This window comes from Hippocampus zosterae, chromosome 10 (genome assembly GCF_025434085.1).
Source record: "Hippocampus zosterae strain Florida chromosome 10, ASM2543408v3, whole genome shotgun sequence".
Lineage (NCBI taxonomy): Eukaryota > Metazoa > Chordata > Actinopteri > Syngnathiformes > Syngnathidae > Hippocampus > Hippocampus zosterae.
Window position 1 is genome coordinate 18,265,508 of NC_067460.1, and position 22,088 is coordinate 18,287,595.

Here is a 22,088-nt window from a genome sequence, read left to right on the forward strand (position 1 = left end):
ACGCAATGTAAATTAGTTTGTTTTTAAATCAAATATTATCTTAAGTTAGACCACTTGAAAGTCAAATTAAAGTAAACATTTCATTTTCTTGAGTGCGCGACAATAAAACTAAAAACCACCTCGTGTCGATATCATGTGTCCGAAGGCCTGTGTTTTGTGAGGAAATTTCATAAACCTAGAGATTTTAAATACACGCCAAAAAAAAAAAAAAAAAGACATTTGCCAAAGAGTGTCTGCGTAGACCACAATCCATCTTGGAAAATATTGAACAAATGGAGGTATGGAAGAATCTTGGGACGCAGCTTATCATATCACATCTACCATTACATCCTTTTTTTTGGGTCACAGAGAAGTCAGAGTTTGTCCGAGCGGACTTCAGCGATGAGATCATCTGTCAATCAAAGTATCGCATGAAGTGCAGCCAAACCACAAACCAAAACTCACATTTGCATTCATGTGCCCTGCGATTGGCCCTTGCCCAAAGTTAGCCGGGATGGGCACCAGCTCACTCGCGGCACAAATGTGGACAAGCGCTGGAGAAATTTAGTATTAATGGACGATTTTGAGTCTTCAGTGGACCTGACAAACATATGGGAAGCTTTAGCAGCTGGAAAAGGAACCACACCAGTCAAGATTTGAAGACTGAGCCGGATGACTAATGTTGCATTAGTGGGTTTGCAGTTTCACGTTCTCTTTGGCTCATCTTTTCTCTTCCATTGAGCCCGTGCGAGTTGCAGTTTAGGAACGGTGCAGTCCATTGGGCCGTTGGCTGCCACCGTGACAGGCACTGACCAATTCCTGGACAGAATGTGCTGTAATTGCTCCTCTGATGGATGTTTTGAACAGGTCCTGTTCCAATTTGGTGTCATAAAATTTGCAGATAAACGAAAGATTGAAATATTTCTGCTACGATCGGGCCAGTCAGACCTGCCAGGCAAACCGGGATCCAACTATCCATTCACAGTCCGGTTTCTATTTCACCTTCATGCCCAGAACACTCACAAGTTTGACAGCAGTCTGATGAAATGAAAGCTTCTCTTTCCAGTTTGGCTCAGTATGCCGTCACTGGCACAAGAGCCTTGTTAGTTATTTCAACATTATTTGTTCGCATTAAAAAAAAAAAACACTGGCCAACAATAACATGGCTTCTAACTGAAGTCATTCAGGGTCAGGCCTTCAAACTTCAACGGGTAAATCCAAAGCATACTTAAGAAAACGGCATACCTGGGAGGACATTAAAAATGAACAATGGGAATTGTTAGTTAGTTAATTGTTAATTAATTGTTAGTTAATTGTTAGTCCCAATCACTTGGGAATGGTTCATAGACATATTCCTTATCACACATCACTATGTTAGTGTCATAAAAGATATTTCATGAGGCTGACTGCATAGTTTTATGACGACCAATCAGAGAACATGAGGAGATAGTCGTAGCTTCTGGTATACGATTCCTAAAACGGAGCTGATCGATATCTTAAATAGGAAAAACAATTCGGAGAGCACATTCCACATTTGATGGATCTCGCTGCCTAAAGGATCGTCTCTGTTAAATAAATGACGGGTTTGCCTTATTATCATTTGGGGGTGTCACGTATTTTCATTCTCTTCAGTGCATACTGGTCGTGTGCACTTGCAAAAAGTGGCGATTTATTTTCAGACCTGTTGACACACCCAAAAAGGTGATTCGGAAAAAAAAAATATTCCAAAAGGACCTTGACGAAATGACGCGAGAGTCAGGACACACACACACACACACAAACACACACAAAAAAAAGGCTTGATACACCTCAAATCAGTTTGGGTTTGGGTTATTGAATCACATCAGACTTGACTCCCACAGGTTCCCAAGCCTATTTCCTGTGCTTTTCGTGAACGGAGACTCTTTCTATCCTCTAAATGAAGATGGCAAGGTTTGTCCTGACCCATGCAGCGAAAAGTCTGATGGGGCTTGACAGGGTCAGCATTGTGTTAGCAGGTACGTGGTGCCAGCTCGTCTGGGTCTCTTGATGAGGAGTCTATTTCAGCAGGCGCAGAAATGCCAACGGCAAGGCCCAATGTTTGGGATGTGTCCACAGTAAATTCTTCAAATTATGTCAGACCGCAGAACTTGCTCCAGGACAGGTCCAAAACAACAAGTACTTGAGCACAGAATGAACGAGCGATCTGTGAGATACTGTATGCGTTTAGAAATGCGATACTCGATTTAATTCAGGAACGTTTGCATAGCTCAATCGAATTTAAAAAAATGATTCGGATTATATATTGCAATCCTTGAAAACTGATTCCGCAAGCAGATATTTAAATGTTTATTTTTTTACAGTATATTTGTGATTGTTTTTTAAAATGTTTTATTCATTTGTGTGTGCTGTGTCCTATATAAAATGACATAACACGATATCAAGTTTAAAATGCATATTTTTATGATGTGAGTTTTACGAGAGCTGAGCAAGAATGAGAAAATAAATGTGCTTCCTAATGATGCAAATCATGACTTGTCGAACTAACCGGCATGCAGTTCCTGGCCCACATACATTCAAACTCTGTGCACATTCGTGCGCACGCACACAAACAACGATATGACGACCGGAGGTGCCAACTGATCAAATATAAATGGACATTTTTGAATCTTCAGGCGTAATGATAATTTGTCAGCTGACTGAGTTTTGATGAAGTGCAGTGCTATTTTGAACCCGTCATGCATAATATGCGGTAAGTGCACCAGCCTGTTAGCATCACTACTGTTGCATTGACAGCTGTCAACATCTACACCGTGTGAGTGTGTGTGTGTGTGTGTGTTGGTAGAAAGGGATTTCTGGGGGTAAAACATTGGAATTTGCACTTAATCACTGTACAGTTTCATTAAACATGTACAACTTGATGTGTGCGCGCACACACACACACACACACACACGCACACACACACACACACGCACACACACTGACGAGCTTTGAGCGACTAATCTACAATTAGCACTCATCTCCCAGGCCATTCATCCTTCTTTTCCCTCCCTCCATCCATCCATCCATCCTTCCTTCCACTCCTTTTTGCTCCTTTCTTTGATCGATCCCCACTCGGAGAAGTTGAGCTTGTTCGGGTGTCTCAATACCAGCTGTATTCTTGATTTTTTTTTTTTAGTCACATAACTTGTTTATATTAATTTCGATAAAACTTACTCAAATACTATATATTCATTCATTCATTCATTCATTCATCTTCCGAGCCGCTTGATCCTCACTAGGGTCGCGGGGGGTGCTGGAGCCTATCCCAGCTGTCTTCGGGCAGTAGGCGGGGGACACCCTGAATCGGTTGCCAGCCAATCGCAGGGCACACAGAAACGAACAACCATTCGCACTCACACTCACACCTAGGGACAATTTAGAGTGTTCAATCAGCCTGCCATGCATGTTTTTGGAATGTGGGAGGAAACCGGAGCACCCGGAGAAAACCCACGCAGGCCCGGGGAGAACATGCAAACTCCACACAGGGAGGCCGGAGCTGGAATCGAACCCGGTACCTCTGCACTGTGAAGCCGACGTGCTAACTACTGGACTACCGGCCCCAAAATACCATATATATATATCTGTCCAGATGTTTTGTTTCATTGCCAAGCATTCTTCATGAGTCATTGCTCAAATGTTTAATTATGTCCATCCCGACTTGATCCACTCCAAATATTGTCTGTCTTATAAAAGCTATTCTCCAATGCTTTTATCTCATGATCCCCAAATATATACTGCACAGGTCACGGTAGGGTAAAAGCACCTCATGTATTGTCTAACATTGCATTGTACAGTGCTGAGATTTGAGCTTTGTTTATCGGCAACCAAAGAGAGGTGAACTTTTCCTGACTTGCGAGGCACCAAGAATATCTCGGAGCTTTAATCAGTGTTCCATCACGCGTGCATGCTGGCTCCTCAGGCAGAGTCCATTTATCGGACCTAAACACACTGGGGTTGCTTTTTATTACGCCACCTCGGCTGAATTTGTCCATTTTATAGCATTGATTCTCTTTCGATGCTGCCTTACCTCTTTTATTGATGTGACCATTTTCCACCCCCTTTTTATTTGCCTTTTATTGCTACCATTTTATTTATTTATTTATTTTTGAATTAGCTTTTAAAATCGAACGGTCCTCCCCCCGCCCCCCCTTTCGCTTCTGGCTCCCACGAGGTTACCCCTTTCATGGCACATTCCCTTCTCCGTTTCAATAACTTGCACTCTTCCACCCTTACTGCCCTTGTCCTTCCCCCCAGAGAACATTTGCGCTGACTGCTTCGGGGGAGATAACGCTCGTGTCAGACAGAGAATGTTCCGCAATTCCACTGTAACTGCCATACGCAAGAAATAGGCAGGCTGGAAGATAAAGTTAAAAAAAAAGAAGAAAAAAAAGAGGGGAGTTATAAGGCAGGGGCAAAGCCTTAGAGAGGTGTTTTTGAAAATGTTATTTGGGAGTGCAGTGCTCCGAGAAACTCAGACGAGCGGAGGGAAAACATGTCAACTCTGCAAAGGAATGGTGAGATTCAAACCCCAAACCTCAAGTCTCTGCGCTGCTCATTTCTACTTCCGTTGTGATGAACGTGTTCAAGTCAACTCTTTCCCAATCCGAGACAAGACATCTGCAGTATATTTTCCGTTGTTGTTCCAATCGGCCTGTAGCCATGCTTGGACAGGGCAGCCACCAAGAATCATGGATAGATTGAGAGACTGGTTGCCATAGAAACCATGATAAGGACCTTTTCCCTTCTTTGTGTGTGAAGGGCCAGTAATTGGTGATCAACTTGAAGGGAGGTAATCAGGCGCAGCACAGCCTGGTGGCTTTTGCTCAATGGAGGAAGCACTGCAGGACTCGGGAAGTGTGTGTGTGTGTGTGTGTTGTGTAAAATGTGGGATGTTTTTCTGCCCGTCAGCTGGAGGCGGCTGACAACATAGTGTTAATCAACTAACTGTATGATGATCCACATGACTTTGCCTGCTCTGGTTGAGGCCGTCGGCTGCAAAACTACACATACAAAAAAACTTAAAATAGATCAAGAATGATGTAGTCTCTCCGCAGTAGTTTGATAAAGTTGCTGCCAGGCAAAAAAATGGTCTTGCGCTCCTCGTCGGATGATTTTTGACATTTTAACAATTTCCCCTCCGTGTTCTGCTGAAGGAATGCGGCAAGAACCAACGGAAGCATGCTTTGTCACACCTTCCTATAGCCAGCATCTCGAATGAATGACGTTCAAAACAGAGCTTGTTCAACCTCTGGCTTTGACCCTGGTCGGCATGGTAACAAAATCAATATTTACCACGGTATCTGAGTATCTGAGGTGGTTTTGCAACACTCTGTGGGAACCCTTCACTCGTCCTTTTACCATTAATACTCACTGTGGTTTACTAACAGTAACGACCAGAAGACGATATTCTGGGTTACGCTCTTTATTGGATGCCAGGAAGATCAAGACATGGTCGTGGAGCCTTTTTTTCTGTGAGATTGCGGGAGAAGGTCGAAACTGTCCAGCATGGTTTCTACTCTTTATGCTCCCTGAGGTGCCCACACCCAGGAGGGTCGCTCTGCCTAGCGTGTTTGCATATAAATGACTCCACAGTCTTAGCTGGTTGCGACTAGATATGCGGGCCACGGAACAGAGAGATTTGGGACATGCTGAGCCAGGAGAAAAGGTCACAACGACAAAACGCCCTAGGTCAAGTCACCTAATTAGTTGTACCGAAAAGGCCTCATCAAAAACAGGCTGCAAGTGAGTACCGTATTTTCCACACACCTAAAAGCATAAATAAAATTCTCAAAAGCCAACAGTGCATCTTATAATTCGATGCGCCTTATTTATGCATCAATATGATGATGTCTTGGACATCATATTTTAAAGCGCTGTGTTACAGCTGCAGCGGTTTTGAAAGCTCGATATAAATAAAGCTGCATCGTATTGTATTGTATACCTTTAGTGTAGCTCCATCTAGTGGTTGCATGAGGCAAACACAGCCACTATTGTGGCTTCTATTCTATGCGACGCGCCCTATAAATGAAAACACTTTTGAAATAGGCCATTCATTGAAGGCGCGGCTTATACTCCGAAGCGCCGTATAGTGTGGAAAATATGACTCGATGCTCATTCCAGCAAGACAAGAAATAGGGTGGATAAAGTGTGCTAAAAGTTTTGATCCTTGCGGTATTTTGACGTGTACGATATTAAAACAACTGGGAACTGTTATTAAATGGTGAACAAAATACATATAATGTCTGCTTTGAGGAAATCACCTGTCCCTTGAAACCAAATTGCTTTTTTCCTTGCTTCTTTCTTTCATCTTGTTACTCTACTCTTATCAGAAAGTCAAGTTTAAATTTGATTTCCCCCATGCACCAATCCCTGATAGCTGAAGAAACACCATGCAGGCTGTCCCGCTGTGCTTAATATAACATCTGTGCCTCAGACTCACTTGGCATCTTGCAATCTTTTAAGCAATCATACGAAAAATAGTTGTTTCAATAAGTGGGTTACATCAGTGATGTAATATTGCCATATTCAGTATATTACTGAGTATAATATCGAGTTGACGAATGAGAAAATAGGGCATGCTTGAACATGGCACTCTTTCAATATACAGTATAATGTTCGATTTGGTTTTATTTTAGGTATCCGTTTTTCAGTCAATTTCAACACAATGTGGGATAAAAGGCACCAAGTAATACATGAAAAAAAAACGGTTTTAAAATTTCAAGTGTGTTTTGTTATGATTAAATTAGTTTGAAGCATGTGCGAGGCTTAAAACTCTTACAAATATTTTTGAAATGGTCGCTCAACATTGTAGATTTTCACCTCCTGTGGGTGCATTAGTGAACACTGCAATAAATGGGGGTTCGCTGGATTGCAATGATAAATTTGAATATGAGCATGATGATGATGATAATTATTATTGTAAGTTGTAATAGTAGCATTTCAATGAGTGCCCTCATATTGCTGTAAAAATGACTCGATTGTACCTACCGCATGGTTTCTTCAAAAACAACAACAAAAAAAGTTGCCTCTGCAGTTTGCAATCAGCATGAATTCATTGCAATGTGTTTTACAAGCGACATGATTCCAGAGTGAGAAGCATGAAAGATGCTTGCAATGTTTTGATGCAGCTGCACTTTCACCTCGTCCGCCGTGTTGACAGCTGCTCACTTCTGCGCATGCCCCTGAACTTCAGGGGAGAGATTTAAAAAAAAAATCCAAGATAAAACAATGTCAATCCTGAAATCGTTTCTATTCTTTCTGCGGCACATGAATCCATCCCACTGTTATGAAGTGGAACATAAAATGTATTTTGCTGTGACCTCTGACACAAATGCTTTTTATAGCAATTGATTGAAGAAGTCCAACCTCTGATCAAGTGCCTAGTTTTCTTGCCAGCAAAAATGTTCAAAAGTCAAAACCAACGGACAGTACAGATGCCGTGTATTCATCCAACAGCAACCACATCCATGTTTTGTTAGGAGACTGTATGACGTGTTATGTCCTCATTGCTCTCACGGGTACACCCTGGAAAGGTCGCCTGTCACTCACAGGGTGCACATCGACAAACAAACATGCATATTGTACTCACATTCATACATATGTGGGCATAAATTAAAGTCATAGGGGTCATCACTACATTCGAGGAAGGTGTGAAGTGGGATTTATCCCACTCGAAATGTCCCAGTTCAGGCCTTGTGGGGAATGTAAACAACAAAGATGGCTGATTCCAATAAATTGTTTATAAATCTCGTTTACTTAGATTTTCAGCAAACCTAATATTTTCCTCAATTTATTTATCATCAACGCATTTCATTCATTTCACTCCTAAACTTAATGCAGGGAGATAGCGGCATATCTTCATGCAGTCAGTATAAATCACGTTGTATTAGGTGAAGTTACTTCTAATAACGACGTTAATGTAAACCTAAATATTGTATATGGTTAAAATCTTGCAAATTATGTTTTCCAAAATTATCCCCCCCCCCCCCCAAAAAAAATCCCTTTGCCTTGGCAAGGTTTAATGCTCAAGTTGCTCTCAAACGTGATCAGCATTTGGGGCAACTTTAAAACACAAAATATGGCGAAAGACAGTCATGTTGCTAATGCAGGTATTATCAGACACATACGCCATAAACATAAATCAATCAAAATGTGTCCATTTTTATACTACTAGCACGTTACAGCATGTAAAAATAGCTCCTACCTTATTCGAACATATCCAAACGGTTGAGCAAATGAGCACCTTTGCATGCACCTGTCCATTCAATCAGTGACGGCAAAGCATGTGTGGAAATCTGCAGCTTTCAAAATAAAAGTCCAGTGACAATAACTTACAAACGAGAAATAAATATTGATTTATTAATGACTTTTTGGTGAGTGATTTGAAACCGTTACTAGATTCGAGTAACATTCGTTGTTGGATCCGTTTTTTGTTTTGTTTTTTTCCTCCTCCTCGTGTGCTGCAATACCTTCCGAATGTTTGTGTTTTTGTTCGCAGCAGGGAAAATGAAAGAACTACATGCGATTGGATTTGCAGTTATTCTGAGAAGGGGCCAATATTTGACTGGTAGTTTTCACGGTCTCTCTAAATTTCCTAACATTTATGGTGAAGTCTGAAACGTGCCCTTTTTTTTTTTGCTGGATCGGTGGCGCCATCATACGCAGTAAGAAAATGAACGATTCCATGTCGAACAAACTTGGCACAAGGTTGAATTGCAAAAATTGCATTTGTTCAACGCGGCGCTAAATGCCTGCAGCCGAAGCTCAGCATGAAGCACGCGCACCTCTCCCACGCTTGTGTTCAAAGTCAGGGGGCAGACAGCCACAGCAGGTGCATATTCGGTTGACCCCTGAGTGCCCAAAAGCCCCCTCCCCCCTCCCGCAGCTCACGTTATCTCCATCTTCCATTTGTGTCCCATTTGAACAGCTCTTTTATCTCAGTGCCTCTGATTTATGAAAGTGCTGCTATGACCTATATACAGTCGTAAAGGCCATTTAAAAGGCGTGTGTGTGCATATAATTATTCATCCCGCTGTGTTCATCCCCGGTGGGTCTCCTGTGCGTGTGGAAAACGTGAAAGTCTACCGTGTGCAGGTCCCTGACGGGGAGGGGGTGCTCTCTGGTATGTGTCTTGAGGTATATGCTGACCCTGATGTGTCACTTCTGGTTATAGCGATGACCACATAACTGGTGGACCACCATGAATCACTCAAAACACACAAAACTTTGCAGCCCCCCCCCCCTTTACGCTTTACTGTACCACCGCCCTTTACATCCATCCTTGTGACATTCTCCTGCTGGCAAGTCTATAGGCTCCACTTTATGGCAGGAAATCCACAGGGCAGGAAAACTTTGTCCAACAGTTGTCACATTGTACATACATCATGTGCGCGCGCGTCCATTTTCCCAAGCGCCAACTTGACCTCACACAATTTGCATTTTAACAACACGGTGGCCTGTCTTCAGGTCGAGTAAATTAACCTTTTCGCAAGACTTTTGTGCAGCCATTTTTACTGGAGCACACACGCACGATTGTGGCAGAGTGTTTATTAGAGGTCAAGAATGAAAAAAAATTGGTTGACATACTGTCTGTACAATCACTTGAAAATACCTCAGCTTTATCTACCAATTATTGATTTAAAGACGTGAACAATTGCTTCATTATGTAATAATCTACATCTTTTTTTCCCCCACAAATCGACATTCATATTAAGTACACTTATGGAAGTTTGAGCTACCTTTATGAAGTAGAAAAAAAGCTACTTGTAACAAGTATCCTAACAATAAATAAATAGCAGAATGACAAACATTCCATCTGTACTAGGTCTCCGAACATAAAAAAAGACCGCTTTTCGCTCATAGCACGCAACATTTGATAACTTTAGAGGGCAAAAAAACCTCCATTTCCGACAATGATTTGTATTTTATAGTTGATGAAATTAAGAATGCTCTAAAATGGATTGACATGAGGCCTGCTGGGTTACAACCAACACACACTCAGGTACATAGTTTTCTTTTTCCCTCCCACACACACAACACTATGCTTCACATGGTTTAAAAAAAAAAAGACAGCACTCCATCTTGCATCCGTTGGAACCTAAATAAATAAGAACAATTCACAAGAGGGAATTGACCTACAGGTTTCGCTCGACAAGCTAGTGGTGTAGTCGAGATCAGTCACAGACTTAAGAGATTGTTTCAGAATTCACTAAAAGAGTAAACATTGATCATTACTATTATATTGCCCGAGAGGATCGCGCGTGTGTCCACAAAATTTACAAAATTCTTACTTCAGATTAAATCTGAAGAGGGCGACTTGAAGAGGGTGACTTGAAATACAGTGGCCCACCTTCGCCATCACATTAACTTGACGCTTTCCTTAAAATGGCCGTGGTTGAATTTTGAACTGCAGGATGATCATCTATATATATACAAAATGGGAAAAAAGAACAAAAGGCAGCCAACCGCTGGCGCCTTTATGCAAACGGGTTAAATCCTCCTTCAAAAGAAATGCATAATAGGAATTAAAGTTTCCTTCAGGGTGTGCTTTAATGCTTATGGTCCATGATGCTATGCAATGCAATGTGGGAGGAGCACATCCATACGCACTTGACTCTTGCCGAGATGGAAGCCATTCAGGAGCCAGTCGGAGATGAAAACCCCTTCATCAAAGTGTCCAAAAAAAAAAAAAAAACATTCAAGTATATATTTCAAATGTACAGGGGGAAATACTAGAAGAATGGCTCTTTTGGTTCTCTTCACTTCCAGCTCTTTCTTCATTCTGGTCCACAGTGTCACACTGATGATGTCACTGGAGAGTGATGAGGTCACCCGATGACGCCGAACACTTGCCCTCCCTGTACAAAAGATATACAAGCTGAAGTTGAGTCCCGCTGCAGGTTGAGCCGTAAGTCTCTTCGGCTGAGAGGTCAAACTTGGAATGTGTTTTCAGATGACGGGACGAGCCATTTTGGAGGCCTGGCAAACACATATGATGCTGTTCATTAATGTCTTCTCACGGGTTACGATTTAGGATTTCAAAACACACAAATACACTTGAACCTCAATACAATGGTTACACTGTGACTTGAGTGCAATAACTCCCGCTCGTCATGGCATGGACCTTGGTATGAAGTGAATATAAAATGTCTACACACCCCTGTTCAAATGCCAGGTTTGTGATGCTTACTTCAAAAAAAAGAAAAGAAAAATGAGAGCAAGAGAGACCATGAGAAATATTTTTCTACCATCATTATGACTTATACCTGGTACAACGCAGTTGTAAAAAAAAATACAATCTATTCAAGAGAAGAATTTGAAATGAGCAATTGAAAATTTGATTACACAAGTGTGCAGACACTCTTGTCGCTGTGGGCGTGGCTGCAATTAGAATGAATCGATCATATTCAAACTCAGTCAGCACATACCTGACCCCATTTAGAGTGCCTCAGATTAACCACAAATTAAGTTCAGATGTTCTAGTAGGCTATTCCTGACATCTTTTGGTGTTGTATCTTTGAAGGTGTGGCACGAATCACTTGATACAAGTTCTAGTTGTTCAGTAAATATGACCGAAAGAGTTTGGAAACAATTACCGGTAATATTGTTCTCTTTTTTTCCCCTAAAAATATCCCCAAAATTTTTTTTACGCAATATCATCAAGACTTTAGCCCGTTGGCAAGATTAACGCCACCTAGTTTTGTTTATCTTGGCTGTGCTGTGTATTCTGTGATGCCATTACAGCGACCAGCTGGGAGCAAGAAAATGTTTGCACAATTAGATGCGCAATATCTCCGTCCTGGCAGTGAATGTGCAATAACCAAAAAAAAAAGAAAGAAAAAGAAAAAGGCCGCCTTTTCATCTTTGATCTTTCCAGTGTTGGCCCTCAAAACGGCTCTGATGCTACTCAGAATAAGCAGCTCCAAAGACATGAAAAACAGCTGTGGACATTTCTGTTGGAAGCAGTAAAAAAAAAATTTAAATAAGGGATTAAAGGAACTAAACGGGGAGTGAAAACGAGCAGAGGCTAAGCTATCAAGAATTGTTGGCTTTGCCACTGAAATTCCAGCCCCACTGGATGCTCCGGCCTTGACAGAGGGTCTTTGTAAGGGTGATTTACATAAAGCAAGCCTGCCAGGTGTCTCATAAAACACGAGCCACACAGTTGGCCATGCTGGCCACGCATCTCCGCGCAGGCTGCCCGTTATCGACAAATCAACACTAATAATTCATAAAACAATTGATTTTGCACACGTATTGTTTATGGAAGTGCTTTCCATGGGTCCTCGAATGCTGAGTACTCATTTGATTGATTACACATTATTATGCAAGGTGGCAATGAAGCATGCGCAAAATTTGATCCGCGCAGTTTTTAAAAGTTCCACGAGACCACGGAACGGATATGTTCAGTATCTATTCCTTTCAATGGGGAAAAAAAGAAAAAGCTGAGAAGTTCAAAGAAATTTGGAGTCTTGATTTTGTGGATTCGTCTGATTAAATGATGCACACTTGGGCATTGCCGTGCAAGTCGTTTGTAAACAAAAGAGAATTAGTGTGAAACACTGTACCTTTCTTGTAGCCTCCATTATCGAATGTCTCTAAACAGCTGAAAGATAGATGAACAAACAATTTAGAGCGGGTAAACACTGGAAGGCGATTGGAAAAGGGAAACTTGGCGGTAAGCCCCACCCAAACAATTGCTAATACGCACATTTATCGATACCTCCCCACGCACACAACCACACGTCCAAAGCGAGGCTCGGGCTTCCTAAAGCAATTCCTTTCAAATCCTCAACCCGAATGAATGGATCGATGGAAGTCAATGGATGAGAATCAATAGAAGCCACGTGAGGCACTGTACTGTTGGGAGTCTTGTCGGTCGCCAATCAAGACATGGGATGTGGATCTACGTGGATGGCTACACTCGCCTGTTTTTGCAATAAATAAATCAAGCAAGAAACAAAACGAGAGCAGAAAAGAGGAAAGCAAACGGCATCTGCTCTGGTCCAATGTTTGAAATGGAGCCCAGCAGGGTCAAGTCCACAAGGCGCTCTGGTAGCAGCACTCCTGGCGGGCACGAGATTCCTTTCATTGTTTCGGGGGTTCTCCAAGACAGCGTGGTAAATTTCTGACAGAATAACTTTAGCGTTTGTGTTTTCTCGGCTGTATGGAGATGATGCAGTTCCACTCCCTTCTCCTCTTTCTGTGGTTTTCAGCACAGGATGCAAATTAGCCATCTATTCTTCTGCGCTGGCATGTGGGAGCACCTCAAGAATCGAAACTCGCAGTTTAGGAAGCCAGATCCAGTTATGATAGTTAAATCAAGTCAAAATCACAGTACAGAGAAAAGACGTGCTTCTCTGGCACAAACCCCAAACTCTTGTTCTGATGGGAAAAAAAATGGACTATGCTGGCTGGGAGACCACCGACTCGGTGGGACCACCTTGGCAATTTGTAAAAAAAAAAATAAATCAATAACTAAATATTGTCTGCCCTTTCCAAAGATAATAAAGCGGCCTCATTACTTCCATCAAGTTGAGAGATGATTATTTTGATCAACTTTTCTTGAACGGTTTGTTTGAATAGTGCAAGTTGTGACAAATTGGCAGGTTTTCCTGTTAAAAGTCAGAAGAGATCCGCTTCCCTCTGCACTTTGCATATAGTCCGGATCCGAACTGGGTTTTTTTTTCTTGTTTTAGTTCTTACAAATGGTAAAATTCCTTCCGAGCAGAAAATGACCAGTCCTACTTAAATTTGGCTGTCACCATTTTCCGTGTCTTTATTTGGTGGTCCTTTTAATCATAATTAAATGCAAGAGCAATTATGATGAGGTGATCATACATTGGAATGATTTTCAAGCCCATCTGAGGGAAACCAACCACGCATGATGCGGCGTGTGATGAAAATAAGTATGAACGCTCATAAAACGAGCCATGTCCATCTTAACAGAATCCAATCCAGGCTCGCTACATTTCATATGGATGACCAATGAAACTCAGAAATTATGAGCATCGTTTTTCTTTTGTCCTAATTGTCCTAATTTGACCCCTTTGTTTTGAGCAACAATGAAATCAATCCTCTGAAATCAAATCTGGTCTGGTACGGTTCTCTTGTTATCATGTTATCTTGTGAACCATGAGGAGGCCTGAGCGATGATCAAATACAATCTGCGTTTGACACTCAAGTACTCAATTAGAATAATAAACGCTGTGAAATCAAATACCTATCTGGCATGATTACCTTTGGAAAGGCAGATCTTTTGACACAGCTCCTGGACTGCATTCAAATGAGAATGTCTGAAATTAATATTTCAGTCATCCAAAGTCTTCATACACTGAAATTTGTGTTGGGTGAAGGCGACGAGAAAGTGGCAAGTGAGTATTCGCCAGTGTGCACTTCACCAGGCTAAGCTTTATTCTTTATTCTGGACGATATATAAATGCATCAGAGCGGGGTCGAGGGTTTGGACCAGCAGTTGAGCACCGGCGTCTCTGACGCAAGCAAACAAATTGGGAGCTGCCAGCTTCGGCTGAGATTTTGAAAGCAGTGATTGGTAAGGGTTGACTCACAGCAAGCGGATCTTGGCTGAAAGCGGCTACGCTGTTCCGCATCTCATTCTCACTGCCACGCAACGGTATCAGTGACACGTTACCGTGACGCGTGTCGGGCAACGCGCGGCTCGCGCGGCTCGGCTGGAGTCCATCCTGAGGCCACACGTCGCCGTCATTCTTAAAGGAGGAGCAGAATGGTGAAGCGCATGACAACACAGTGCAAAGTCGACGGTTTTGACACCAAGTCTGACCCCCCCTCCCCCACCCCCCTAGGTTTTATAAGCTCATTGCCCTGTCATTCTTCACACCCTTTATGTTGGCTCCACAAGATACGGTGTGCTTTCATTTTGGGGACAAGATATTTTTATGGTCTTGGTTTATTGGAACATGTCAATGTTGCATTGTTTCTCTTGTACATGTGATGAAAAATTTTGCAAAACCGCCCAGCCAAATGTTGTGCACAATTAGTTGTGTAGAATAAAATAAGCTTGAAACAATAGGATTGTTAATTATCCATCTTATTTGGGCTCATCAATGTATGCCGATATAAGCTCCCATGCTTTGCGATGCGGGCACAAATGTGACCCTTGACATCAGAAATCCATTAGAATGGGTATTCAAATCGATTTTTATGTACAGGTTGGTGTCACGTCGCGTGTCCGCCAGCAGGTGGCGGGTTTTCTCCCCCGCCATCCGCGCACCTGTCCGTAATTTCGGGCTGATTACCCTCTTTTATTAAGAGACTCCGACAGTCATCTCGCTGCCGGAGAATTCCTCACCGTGCCATTGATCTCTCGTGCTAATTCCTCTATTTGTAGATTACTCGTTGCCTTCTTGCCTTGCGGCCTTTACTCTTGCCATTTAGCGTTAGTCACTAAATTGAATACTTCGATATTGCCTAATCAGTAGTTCCTCGCACTTTGTTTTTCAGCGAGCGTTTTCAGTTGTTTCCTTATTTCTTCCCTGGTCCTTATTTGACCAGCGTTTTGTGTTTCCGTTTTTTCCCTGTCGGGCTCTTTCTGTTTTTGTCATTAAAGACACTCTTTGCTTTGAGAAAATCCTTTCGTTGTCTGTTTTCCGGGGATCCAATTCTTTATTTCCCTCGTTCTGCACGGAGCGATCATTATCGCTTCGGGCAGATCGTGACAGAATTCTCCGGCCACCATGGATCCCGCAGACATCGAAAGAATTTTGTCCGCTCTTTCCCGACAAGAGCAACAGATGAGTCAGCAGGGCCAAGCCATTAGGGAACTCCGTGGCGCGGTCTCCATGCTGGCTCATCGGTCCGATGATTTAGAACCTCGGTTGGTCCGGGTGGAAGAGCGGAGACCATCTCCCCCCGGGGTTCGTTCTATCATTCCCGAAGCGCCCCCCTCATATCCCATTATGACGAGGGAGCCATCGCTTCCACACCCCCCTCGCTACGGGGGCGAGCACGGGCAGTGTGGACACTTCCTCCACCAGTGCTCTCTCATTTTTGATCAACAGCCGTCTGCCTATGCTAATGACGCCGCCAAGGTGGCTTATGTCATGAGTCTGTTAACAGGTCCGGCAGCATCGTGGGCGATTGCGACAAGTGACGCCAAGCCGAATCTCCGTACTTCGTTCCCCGACTTCGTGGCTGCGTTCCGCCGGGTGTTCCATCATCCCGTGCGGGGCAGAGAGGCAGAGGGCCGGTTACTCGCCATCCACCAGGGAGAGCGATCGGTAGCGGACTACTCCATCGAGTTCCGGATCCTGGCCGCCCAGAGTGGATACGATGATCGGGCGCTGTGTGGCCTATTTCGCCGTGGACTAAACCCTCAACTCAAGGACGAGCTGGCGACCCGCGACCACAGCACCAACCTGGAGGAATTAATCGACCTCTCCCTCCTCATGGACAATCGCCTGAGGGAGCGAAGCCGGGAGCGTGGGGGTGAGCGGCCCCAGTTCCGACGAACACCCACGGAGGAACAGGTGCAGCTGGGAGGCAGGGACGCTGGTGCGGAGGAAGGAAAGCGTCGTTTCAGCGATCGAGCGACGACTGACGGCGTTCCACCATCTCCTCACGCCGCAACCAGCCATCCGGGGCCGTCACCCCCTGCCCACCAGGAGTACTGTGAGTCACGACCGTGCGCGCCTCCCTTCGAGTCTAGGCGAGTCGACTCGCGGCCTGGTCACCCCAACAGACTCGAACTCGAGGGGGAGATATTAGGGGGGTCCCGGTCGTGGCGGGTTCGGGCTCTGGTAGACTCGGGGGCAGATGACTGCATAATGGACACCGATCTCGCTTCCGAGCTGGGTTGTTCCGTGGAGAAGCTGATAGATAGGAAGCGGGTTTGTGATCTTGATGGGCGTCTCCTGGCGGTAGTTACGCATAGGACGGAGCCGTTGAAACTTCTACTGTCCGGCAACCATGTCGAACATCGTCGTTTTTACTTAATGCGGTCTCGCAACGCCCCGATCGTTCTCGGGTTACCCTGGCTCAAGACACACAATCCCGTGATTTCCTGGGCGCGCCCAGCGATAGACAGCTGGAGCCAGTACTGTTACCAGCACTGTCTGCAATCGGCCGTCGGGAGGCATGAACGTGTCACACCCCCCGAGGAGATCTGCCTTGACGGAGTGCCGGATTGCTATCGGGATCTAAAGGAGGTGTTCAGCGAGGATCGTGCCCACTCTTTGCCTCCACACCGCCCCTACGATTGTGCTATAGACCTGCAGGCGGGCGCTCCGTTGCCGACCTCGCGGCTGTATCAGGTGTCCCAACCCGAGCGCGAGGCATTGACGGAGTACATCAACAGCTCGCTCGCCGCAGGTCTTATTAGACCATCGCGTTCACCGTTAGGGGCGGGTTTTTTCTTCGTAGGGAAAAAAGACAAGACCCTGCGACCCTGCGTAGATTATCGGGGTTTAAACGAGATAACTATTAAGAATAGATACCCGCTACCCTTGCTGGACTCCGCCTTCGCCCCATTACAGTCAGCCACCATTTTCTCCAAATTAGACTTGCGCAGCGCTTACCACTTGGTTCGCATCCGGGAGGGTGACGAGTGGAAGACGGCTTTTAAGACCCCTCTGGGTCATTTTGAATACTTGGTTATGCCTTTTGGGCTCACCAACGCCCCAGCCGTTTTCCAAAACCTAATCAATGATGTGCTAAGGGACATGATTAACATCTTTTGTTTCGTTTACCTTGACGATATTTTAATTTTTTCCCGGTCATTACACGAGCACCAGCAACACGTTAGGCTGGTGCTACAACGTCTACTGGAGAACCGGCTCTTCGTCAAGGCAGAAAAGTGTGAATTCCATGTCCCCGTCATCTCCTTCCTAGGGTTCATTATTGAACAGGGCAGGTTAAGGGCGGACCCCATTAAGACGCGTGCCGTCACTAACTGGCCGGTTCCAACCAATCGCAAGGAACTGCAGCGCTTTCTGGGGTTCGCCAACTTCTACCGACGCTTCATCCGCGGTTATAGTCAGAAGGCGCTCCCCTTAACCCGCCTTACGTCCATTAAAACCCCATTTAAGTGGGATCCGACCGCGGATGCGGCGTTCGCAAACCTGAAGGCGGCGTTCACCAGTCCCCCCGTACTACAGCACCCTGATCCTGATCTCCCCTTTATCGTGGAGGTGGACGCCTCGGATTCGGGGGTGGGGGCTGTGCTGTCCCAGCGCTCTCCGGTCGACCAGAAGTTGCACCCCTGCGCCTTCTTCTCCCGTCGACTCAGTGCCGCCGAGTCCAATTACGACGTGGGCAACCGTGAACTGTTGGCAGTTGTGACCGCCTTGCAGGAGTGGCGGCACTGGCTCGAGGGGGCAAAGGAACCCTTCACGGTCTACACAGATCATAAGAACCTCGCCTACCTTCGCTCCGCCAAAAGACTGAACGCCCGTCAGGCCCGGTGGGCCCTCTTCCTCACCAGGTTCGACTTCATCCTCACCTACTCTCCCGGGTCTAAGAACACCAAGCCCGACGCCCTCTCCCGTCTCCACGAGCCTGCGGGGAGGGATCGATCCCCGGAGACCATCCTTCCGACCCGGTGCGTCGTGGGGGCCGTCCAGTGGGAGGTTGAGCAGCGGATCCAGGCAGCCCTGGAGGGGGTTCAGGTGCCGACGGAGTGCCCAGCAGGGAGGCTATTCGTACCTCCCTCCTTACGATCTGAAGTTCTGCAGTGGGCACATGGGTCCAAGGTGGCGTGTCATCCCGGGGTGAACCGGACTGTGCAACTCGTCGCCCAGCGTTTCTGGTGGCCGGAGCTCCGCAACGACGTGACGGAGTTCATCAAGGCCTGCACCTCCTGCGCCTGCGGCAAGTCGTCCCATCAGCCGCCGGCGGGACTGCTCCAGCCGTTGCCCATTCCTCCTCGCCCGTGGTCCCACATCGCCCTGGACTTCGTCACGGGTCTCCCGCCTTCCCGGGGTCGAACTGTCGTACTCACGATCGTGGACCGCTTCTCCAAGGCGGCTCATTTTGTTCCTTTGTCCAGGTTGCCGTCGGCGCTGGAGACCGCCGACCTCCTTGTCGAACACGTCTTCCGTCTCCACGGCATTCCACTGGACATTGTCTCGGACCGGGGGCCCCAGTTCGTATCCCGCGTCTGGAAGCAGTTCTGCCGGTCCCTCGGGGCCACTGCCAGTCTGACCTCGGGGTACCACCCCCAGTCCAATGGACAAGCCGAGCGTGCCAACCAGGATCTGGGGGCGGCCCTCCGCTGTGTGTGCCTTCACCGTCCCTCGTCCTGGGTCGACCACTTACCCTGGGTGGAGTACGCGCACAACACCCTCGTCTCTTCTGCCACCGGTAGGTCCCCCTTCATGGCCGCCTACGGGTACCAGCCGCCGCTGTTCCCGTCCCAGGAGGGGCAGGTGGAGGTCCCCTCTGTGCAGCACCACCTCAAGCGGGCCCATCGCGTGTGGAAGGAGGCCCGGGCTGCGTTGTCCCGCACGGCGGCCAGGAACCAGCGGATCGCGGATCGTCGCCGGCGCCCGGCTCCTTCATACGTGGTAGGACAGAAGGTGTGGTTGGCGACGAGGGATCTTCGGCTGGCCGGCACGTCTGCGAAACTGGGACCCCGATTTACTGGACCGTTCGAGGTCGAGGCCGTCATCAGTCCAGCTGCAGTCAGGCTCCGGCTACCGCCCACCATGAAGGTTCACCCCGTCTTCCACGTCTCCCTTCTCAAACCCGTGTCTCCCAGTGACTTGGCTCCTCCTCCCACGCCGCCGCCACCTCCGCGGGTCGTCGACGGTGACCCGGTGTACACGGTTCGTGCCATCCTGGACTCTCGGCGCAGGGGAAAGGGGTTCCAGTATCTGGTCGACTGGGAGGGCTACGGGCCTGAGGAGCGGCAGTGGGTGCCTCGCTCCTGGATCCTTGATCCGTCCCTTTTGCGCGACTTCCACGCTGCACATCCATCCAAGCCGGGTAGTCCGCCGGGAGGCGTCCATTGAGGGGGGGGTACTGTCACGTCGCGTGTCCGCCAGCAGGTGGCGGGTTTTCTCCCCCGCCATCCGCGCACCTGTCCGTAATTTCGGGCTGATTACCCTCTTTTATTAAGAGACTCCGACAGTCATCTCGCTGCCGGAGAATTCCTCACCGTGCCATTGATCTCTCGTGCTAATTCCTCTATTTGTAGATTACTCGTTGCCTTCTTGCCTTGCGGCCTTTACTCTTGCCATTTAGCGTTAGTCACTAAATTGAATACTTCGATATTGCCTAATCAGTAGTTCCTCGCACTTTGTTTTTCAGCGAGCGTTTTCAGTTGTTTCCTTATTTCTTCCCTGGTCCTTATTTGACCAGCGTTTTGTGTTTCCGTTTTTTCCCTGTCGGGCTCTTTCTGTTTTTGTCATTAAAGACACTCTTTGCTTTGAGAAAATCCTTTCGTTGTCTGTTTTCCGGGGATCCAATTCTTTATTTCCCTCGTTCTGCACGGAGCGATCATTATCGCTTCGGGCAGATCGTGACAGTTGGGACATTTAGCCATCGCACCGAGTTACTGTGGTCGTGTGTGCGGAAGAGAGAGAAAGCTAACCTGAATACTCAGAAAAGTAGCGTACCACTCCCTCATTTCGGGCTGAGTCTCGCAGCAGAGATACCTGCAGAAATCAAAGCAAATCACGTGAACCATTGTGCGTGCTTTAGCCTCGTTGAAGAATTATTCATTTGAGAATGCAGTGTGTGTGTGTTTGCGGTATCTGTGCTTTATGCAACTCAGGTTGCCCCCACGCAGCTCTCTTGAGTCATCAGCTGTGCTGCGGTGCTGAATGCACACTTTCTCATTAGTTATGATTTTTGCTTTGAGCGCATCTTTTGAATAAACATTTAGTCGGTCGCCCGGAACGAACGGAACCACGGATTTGATAAAAAATTGAAAACAAAATAGGCAAAAAGAAAGGGGTCCAGGTTGGGATATAGACTGACCTCAAGCCCATTAAATGCACTCACCTTCAGTCACTGCCTTCTACTAGAATTTTCTCAGTAGTAACGGAGCTCATTAAAATTTGCATGCTACACGACAGTCACTTTGTTAGTCAAATCCACCACTGTATACATATTTATTGTAGCAAGCATAACATCGGCATGCTGTAATTTCTTTTCAAATCTAAACATCTAAACATAATGATGTTTAGATTTGATGCAATGGTTTTGTTTATACGTGGCGTGTCTCATCAATTGCACATAAAATATATGCTTAACTGTGACCTAAAAACAAAGGAAGGCAAAATATGAAGTCCTCTAGCTATAACACCAGTTACTTTTTTAAAATTATCATTATTTAGTACAATTGATACAGTGTAGGGATATGGGTCAGCTAAAGTCTCTTCAAGGAACTCAACATGCATGATTTTAGAAGGGGTGACCACAGAACCTAGAGAAACATTCCAACTCCAAAGATTAGATTTTCGAACCCAGAACCTCTGACTGTGACGCAGACCACAGATGTGTTAGCCCACCAGTTTAATTCATCCCTGATGGGGATTTTGCACGGCAAATACTGTAAATCAAGACCCCTTTTATATTTTATTCTCAAACGCGCCCACCCTTCCCCCTGCTCCATTCCACCCTTGCTGGTTTTTGCCATGGGAAACATGATAGAAAAAAAACAGAAAAAAAACAAGAAAACAGCAGTATGAGAACAGCCATGCCATTACCAGAAAGTTGACGAATACTGATGTTGACAGGGTGTATCGAGCACACTGCAACAGGAAGACGCTGATGCATTCATGGATGAGCTCCTTGAGTTATCCTTGCGTATTGAACAATGCAATGTACAGTATGTGTTAAACATACCGCATGTGATATAGCTAATGCAGGTATGTGTATTGTGGTTCCTGGTAAACTGATAACTACTTTTTATGTACAGTGCCCTCCATAAGTATTGGCACCCCTGGTTGAGATGTGTTTTTTAGCTTCCAATTATTTTATTTTTTTTCTAAATAATATGGGACCTTAATGGAAAAAAAGAGAAAAATCCAACCTTCAATACAAGTGCATTTATTCAGTGGGGAAAAAATCCCACATAAAGAAATAATTATTTGACATCAAATAATGT

The 22,088-nt window shown here is 45.7% G+C and overlaps 1 protein-coding gene across 5 annotated transcripts in view; it reads right to left on the reverse strand.

Moving 5' to 3' along the window:
• Positions 1-9,592: 9,592 nt before the first annotated feature.
• The window catches only part of LOC127608822 (arf-GAP with Rho-GAP domain, ANK repeat and PH domain-containing protein 1-like), a 42,254-nt gene continuing 29,758 nt past the window's right edge, over positions 9,593-22,088 (reverse strand). For 3 of the 5 annotated variants that reach the window (XM_052078230.1, XM_052078228.1, XM_052078232.1), the window contains 4 exons: positions 20,568-20,631; positions 14,569-14,727; positions 12,568-12,605; positions 9,593-10,857 (listed from right to left, as the gene is read on the reverse strand). In XM_052078230.1, the coding sequence (XP_051934190.1) occupies positions 12,585-12,605; positions 14,569-14,727; positions 20,568-20,631 (244 nt within the window). In that variant the 3' untranslated portion in view covers positions 9,593-10,857; positions 12,568-12,584. Of the gene's footprint in view, positions 10,979-12,567; positions 12,606-14,568; positions 14,728-20,567; positions 20,632-22,088 lie in introns of all 5 variants that reach the window. The other 2 variants (XM_052078231.1, XM_052078229.1) reach the window with 2 other exon arrangements.